This window comes from Triticum dicoccoides, chromosome 2B, assembly GCF_002162155.2.
Source record: "Triticum dicoccoides isolate Atlit2015 ecotype Zavitan chromosome 2B, WEW_v2.0, whole genome shotgun sequence".
Taxonomy (NCBI): domain Eukaryota; kingdom Viridiplantae; phylum Streptophyta; class Magnoliopsida; order Poales; family Poaceae; genus Triticum; species Triticum dicoccoides.
Genome location: NC_041383.1, coordinates 723,288,435 through 723,295,322, shown reverse-complemented (window position 1 = coordinate 723,295,322; position 6,888 = coordinate 723,288,435). Strand labels below are relative to the sequence as shown.

Genomic DNA, 6,888 nt, shown 5'->3' with positions numbered 1-6,888 from the left:
ACAGAGACAATGTGCAAGAGAACAGTTCGATGCCTGTGGGTATCCGGTTGCTTGACCAGGGCCGACCACGTGCTTCTTGGGCCTAGCCAGCCCTGAACTGCTGTCCGTTAGCATTACGACCACCTCTGGCATGCTAGGCCTGTCATCGGGCATTGGTTGCACGCAGAGAAGCCCGATCTGGATAACCCTGGATAGTTCCAATGAGAGCTGTTGGTTAGGTTCAGCCACTTGCGAATCAAGAAGGGCCTTGATTTTCCCTTTGTTCCAGAACCCCCACGCCTGCAACAAACGCACATAAGACATTCTTTTAGATACAGGAAATTTCATTCAACAATGTGGTGTGAACTGTAATTGAATTAAAACTTTGGTTTTTGTTTGTTTGTTTGTTGTAACACTGTATAGTACTTACATCAAGAAGAAACTTTTTTACGTTCTTTTTGCCAGAGACTATCTCTAGCAAGACCACTCCAAAACTGTATACGTCACACTTGAGCGTCAGGTAGGCTTCCCTTGCATACTCTGGAGCAATGTACCCCCTTCATAAATCACAGACATGTCAGTCGGCTGAAATCTTAAATGTAGAAAAACAAGGGAGCATTTCAAATTGTATGTTGAAACCATACTGTGTCTGTACTACTGTTGGGTTCGTCTGATCATCAATAAATAGCTTTGCGGTGCCGAAGTCCGCTATCTTAGGCTTTAACTCGTGATCCAAGAGTATGTTCGACAACTTAAGATCTCTGTGGATGACTTCCTTGTTGTGAAGGTACTCAACACCTACCGCAACACCACGGATTATCTCTAGCCTTTGAACCCAAGTCAATGATGGACCGGGTGATGAGTTTTCTCCTGTCAATTTAGTACAAATTAATAGGTCCATGGGCCAACCCACAGACGAAAGAATTAGCAAAATAAACATATGTAGTCTAACACAATTGTGTGTTTAAGTGAGTATTGAGTAGTACCAAATATGTAGGGGCTCAAACTTTTGTTGGGCATGTACTCGTAGACTAGTATCCACTCGTCCTCTTCCTGGCAATAGGAAACTAGTTTCACCAGATTTTTATGTGTGACCGTTGACATCACTTCCACTTCTCTTGTGAAGTCCTTCTTGCCTTTTTCGGTAAGGCCAGATGGTTTGAGTCTCTTTACAGCGACGATAACACCATTTAGTAGTGCCTGATGATTGTGCAACAGAAATACAGTCAAGCCAACCAATAAAAATATCACAACTTACAATGGAGGAGTAATACTAGTATATGTATAGAAGAATTAAAGAAAGAACATACCGTGTAAACAACGCCAAATCCGCCTTTGCCGATGATATTGCTATCAGAAAAATCGTTTGTGGCCGCCTTTATAGAAGGCAGATCAACTGGAGGGACACATATGCCGGCTTCGGAAAATTCTTCCGTGGCTTCCATGATAGTCGGCGGATCAGCTTCAGGGACCGACCCGATAGTCGAAGCAGGATCTCGACGACTACCAGCGGGGGTGTTAGCATCTGAAAGACTCTGACCATATGAGATGTAGTACAAAACTAGACAATTTTCCACGCGTTGCTGCGGAAACACTAAGAGACATGTAGGTATGATATATTATCACTGCATCATAACCGTCGTTTTGATAAGTTAGCAATTTAATGGTTCAAGGGATTTTCTAAAAAAAATTCTAATTCCTTTTTATTAATTTGCATTAACGTATCTTCGAAAGGTCTTGTAGCATTGTAGAGCTTTATAAGAAAAAATATTTTAGTATTTACAAATGGACGACACACCATCGAATACTTGTATGCACGTATTGCCTTCCTCATTTCATATTTTCACTCTTTAATCCATCATAACAATCAATGCCTACCACCAATTCTAGTTAATTTTGTATACCACATGAATAAGATGGCATGCTAATGACAAATTATGACGTGGCAGACATGCATGACTTGGTGAGATGAGAGAGTGAATGTTTTGGGAATTAAATGCCATGGATGTGCGGTAATTGCCTTTGGCTCCTAGGTGCATATGCACCCATTGTCGAAATCCAAATTCCGAGAAGTTAAAAAATTCGAAACAAAAATCCCGCGTGTATATCCGGACATTTTATGTGCGTTCACAAGGTTTCAGTGAAAAACGACGTTTTTTGTGGCTTGTGTAAAAAAGATAAAGAAATGCCTCGTGAATAGTTAGAATGAAGCATCAGAAATTGTCTTTTTTACACAAGCCACAAAAAACGTCGTTTTTCACAGAAACCTTGTGAACGCACATAAAATGTCCGGATATACACGCGGGATTTTTGTTTCGAATTTTTTAACTTCTCGGAATTTGGATTTCGACAATGGGTGCATATGCACCTAGGAGCCAAAACGCCACGTGCATGTCTCAAAAATAGTGCTAGTGGATGCCGACATGGCACAGTTGGTGAGGTGGATGGCTGCAGTTTGAGAATTGTTTATAGTGATGATGAACTTTTGAAGAATATAGGATACCCCGTGCAAAAGACAAAACAAGTTGGACGGCAATTTTTTCGCATTTCTCAGCTACTTAACTTTGTTTTTTCATTGATGAAATTCTAATCTTAACGAGTTGGATGCTACATGAAGAAATGCTCCCGAGAGCGAAAACACCATGCCCATCTTCAGTTCAACTATATAGTAGGTTGTTCTTCTTTAAGGCATGTGATGTCGTTGGCAGCTAGCGGGAAAATGGGAACCACAATAGTGTTCTCAGTGGCGGAGCTAGCTCAAGTTTAGAGCCTGGGCAAGATTGATCGTGCGACCATGTTAATAAGGTTTTGCTCAAGCAAACTCTCCACTAATCTAATTTTCTCTACTACATTCCATGGACATGCAGCATGGGAGCCCGGGCAGCTGCCCCAGCTCGCCGGGTGCTGGCTCCGCCACTGAGTGTTCTCATATACTCCCTGTGTTTCTTTTTGCTCCGTGTATTAGGTTTGTTTACGGTCAAACTTTGTAAAGTTTGATCAAGTTTATATTTAAAAATATCAACATCTAAAATACAAAATAGTTATGGTATGAAAAAATGTTCCCTCATAATCTAATGATATTGACTTTGTATTATGAATGTTAATTGTTTTCTAGAAACTTGGTCAAACTTACAGTGAGTTTGACTTAAGGCAAAGTCTAGATGCGGACAAAAAGAAATGAAAAGAATATAATATATATATACTTTGTAGTTGAGAGACACAATAATATATTTATCTACATAAAACACACTGATCAATGGGCCCAACAACGTACCCCACAGCCCCGAGCCACCAAAGGCAAGGAATTCAAGGGATCTTAGTAACTAAAAAGACACAAATGCAGTTTTCATTAATTAATAATATATGGCTTTGATTTCACACAAAAATGACTTCTTGCACTAATCAAGTCCAAAGATCGGAGTTATATGGGTGTAACTATACCCGATAGTAGGATGTATTTTCCCTATATGTGTGTAGTTGTGTCTGTGTAGTTGTGTGTATGAACACGAGCAAATTCGCGCATAGGAGAAGCATTTAAACTGTACCTATAGGTGAATTGTTTTGTCGCCGCCCCCCATATCTCGAGACCGCAACTATGATCAACAGACATACGACAAGGAAGGCTAGAGCTCCACCAATAGCCATCGCATATGGAAACGAATGATGTGGTGCATCACCTGCGAGCAAAGTAGTTTCGCGTTAGAACGAGTATTAACAAAAGAGCCCATGTGTTGCATCAGGAAAAAAAATACCACTCTACTAATCTAGTAATCATGACTCAAAACTTCAATAGGTCCACATCCTTTATTTTAACACATAGCTTTTCATCTGTATACTTATCCTTCTTTCCACCCTCGCCGACGATGGTTCAGTGCTCACACAATCAGAACTTATTTGAATGTTGTCAATCCTAAGGCGTCACTCTTTTGGCGTAAGATGAGAAATCTGCTTTTTCTATGAGGTTTTGGCGATGCTTGCATGCATGGTTATAGGTGGTTTCTTTTGTCTTCAATCCTGGTTTTGCTTGTGTTTTCAATTCAGATCGACACCGTTATGAAAGAAAGACGTATCATGCACTATTGATTAAGGTTGCACCCTAAATAGCGGGTAAAATAATATCATATTCAAATTCTACATATTTTTATAATAAATTCTATATATAACATGTTAAAGTTGGAATTTGGATTTAAAAAACATGTATATTTTTAAAAAGCATTTGATTTGTATTGCGGGTTGATTAACCCAAATATCAGGGGCTATCCCGCAAAAGCAAAAATCTGACTTAAGTTTAATATGTGGCATGATTATCAGAAACATCATGGTTTTTTTTTTTGCAAAAATAAAAATCTGAATTAAAACTAGCATGTGGATTGATTAATAGAAACATCAGGGATTTTTCTGTAAAATAACATGACGAAGAAAGAATACCTATGTCCTATATATAGAAACATCAGGGATTTTTCTGTAAAATAACATAACTTTTTTTCTTAATTGAAAGGAAGAGAAGAGGTAATAGAAGAGAACGCATTTAGATGAAGAGCAACTCTAGCACATACCCCAAATTGTCATACCGCAAAATCTATTTACAGTATACTGCAAAATGTTTTACAGTATGGCAGGTGTTGTGTCAGAACAGATACCATAAAATTGCTTCAGGTCAGATGTGGAGCCCACTTGTTAGTAGTTAAATTTACAACATGGTCCTTGAAAAATAGCACAAAGAACCCTCAAAACAAAAACCAAATAACAATTAGGTCCCTGGCCGCAGCCCACCTTGTCACTGGACGCCCCCAGGCCACCCAATGCTCGGCGCAGTGGTCCTCCATGACACACGGCGGTCGACCCCCCACTCCACGCGCGCGGTAGGCATCCATAACTATGCACCCAATGCACGCAGTGGCCCTCAAAGACGGCCACTCCACGCACGCGGTGACCCTCCAGGACGGCCTGGCCACGGCAGACGGCGGTCGGCGCACACACACACCACGTCCTCCACACACTCCAGTGTCGCGCTTGTGGTCGTGGCTACGGGAGGTAGGGGTGGATGCAGACTCGATTCCGGAGGCGCGACCTCGGAGCTGTAGGAGGCTCCGGTTGCTCCATGGCAACGCATCGCCGGCCGAGGGAGGTGCTACAGTGAGCTGCCGGCGAGGCTAGCGGCGGCAGAGGCGCATGAGCGAAAGCGGTTGCTCCTGAAACTTCCCTCCCGCCAATCATTTTCTAGTTTAGTGGGAGCTCGAAAAAAGGCCTTGAAAAATGAAGATATGAGGCAGTTGGGCTGTCATATCAGGGGAATGCTAAACTTTTTTACGATTTGACCAAATATCCAGGATCTATTCGGGTCAGTTTTCTTGACAATAACCGAAAACTAGTAGCTATTATAATGGCTGCGGCCTTTCACGGGATGTGCCAGAGATGCTCCAAGAATTGATGTAGAACGGGCTAAGAGAAACTCTTGCTTGAGATGGGTCATGTATTAATAAATAGTATAAGTAGTTACTTGTAGCTAATTGCTATAAACGTTCGCTATTATTTACTATTGATGACATAACAACATTCTACAACCAACAGTTGGCTTATATTATCAAACATGCTCAGCATCTACACCCGGATACCCTTCAACGTCAATGGACGCTACCAGACGCATTTTCGGGGCAGTACGTCACACCTCAAATCTTCGTCTCCACGTTCATGTACATCAATTAGCAAACCCCAAATCCATATAACTCAGTTAGCAAACCCCAAATCCATATACCTCAATTAGCAAATCCTAAATCCATATTACACATGCATCGTGAAGTTCGATGCAGCCGGACGCCCAGCTACTATATCAAAACATGCCATTGGCTTACCAAATTTGGCATATTCTATCTACATACTAAGCCATGGACAAAGATCATTCATAGTTGCCCTTCCTAGCGCCCTTGGCTTCTTTTTCGCGAAAGTAATGGTCGAATATGCAATACGGATCAAGCCAAATCTCATTGTCGGAGTTGTCTGCCCTGTCATTGTTCTCTTCCTCCTCTTCGGGGTAGCCCAGTCATGGCATGAACCACCCGAGCTTGCTCTCCTGCAAGGGCACAAGTATTCCTCCTCTGCTACTTCTGAGGATGCGTGAACGGATAGCTTTCTCTTTCGCGACAGCGCACGCTCCACCTCCGCCACATCGGCAGCGAGCTAGGCCTCGCTCTCCCACGCCCTCTAATTGTTACGGCGAACGCACCAATCCCTATAGCACTCATAATCCGGTGGACCGGAGATGGAGTCGTAGGCAGACCTCGAGCTTCCAGCACTGCCGGATTTGAGCGCTAGTTGCGCTGTCGCAATGGATTCGCGGCAGACAGACTTCAACATCGGTTGGATGCACTCCTCCCAGGAGCGGCGGACGGCCATAGACTCCCCCGACACGCATGGGAGGACACCCCAATCGACGGATCGGCAATCGTCAGAGTCGGATCCACTACCTGGCATACCGAAGAGGGCTGGAAATCATCAGAAGGGAGCTTGCACATGAAGTGAAGTGGAGTGGAGTGGAGTGATTAGGATTTGCTTTGGGGAACGGATGAGAAAGATCCTTGACTTTGAATTGGATCTCATTCTTCTTCCCTACTAGCAACGAGGTTATCCAACTTCAGTGCCTCATATATTTCTACATATGTGGGAGCAGGGTGGTCTAGCATAGATCGGATTCGATGTGGCGGAGCGCCCATGCCTCCCCATATCCACTCCATATTTGGGCTGGATATGAGGGGTGCCGATCAGCCTGGGCGTTTGGGACCGGTATGAGGCATTCATCTAGGTCAGGTTTTTTCACCGGTCAGTGATCGGACCGTCTGCCCGGGCATTTTGGGCTGTTATTAGGCGTCCTTCTAGGTCGGTTTTTTTGGCCTGTCAGTGACCGAGCCGCCC

General features: G+C 43.2%; 1 protein-coding gene across 1 annotated transcript in view; it reads right to left on the bottom strand.

The window, feature by feature from the left end:
* Positions 1-6,888, bottom strand: part of LOC119361259 (receptor-like serine/threonine-protein kinase SD1-8) — a 9,988-nt gene that overhangs the window by 1,175 nt on the left and 1,925 nt on the right. Inside the window, exons 2-6 of the mRNA XM_037626560.1 lie at positions 1,290-1,504; positions 966-1,179; positions 624-849; positions 423-536; positions 67-304 (exon numbers count right to left, since the gene is read on the bottom strand). Of these exons, the coding sequence (XP_037482457.1) occupies positions 67-304; positions 423-536; positions 624-849; positions 966-1,179; positions 1,290-1,504 (1,007 nt within the window). The remainder of the gene's footprint in view (positions 1-66; positions 305-422; positions 537-623; positions 850-965; positions 1,180-1,289; positions 1,505-6,888) is intronic.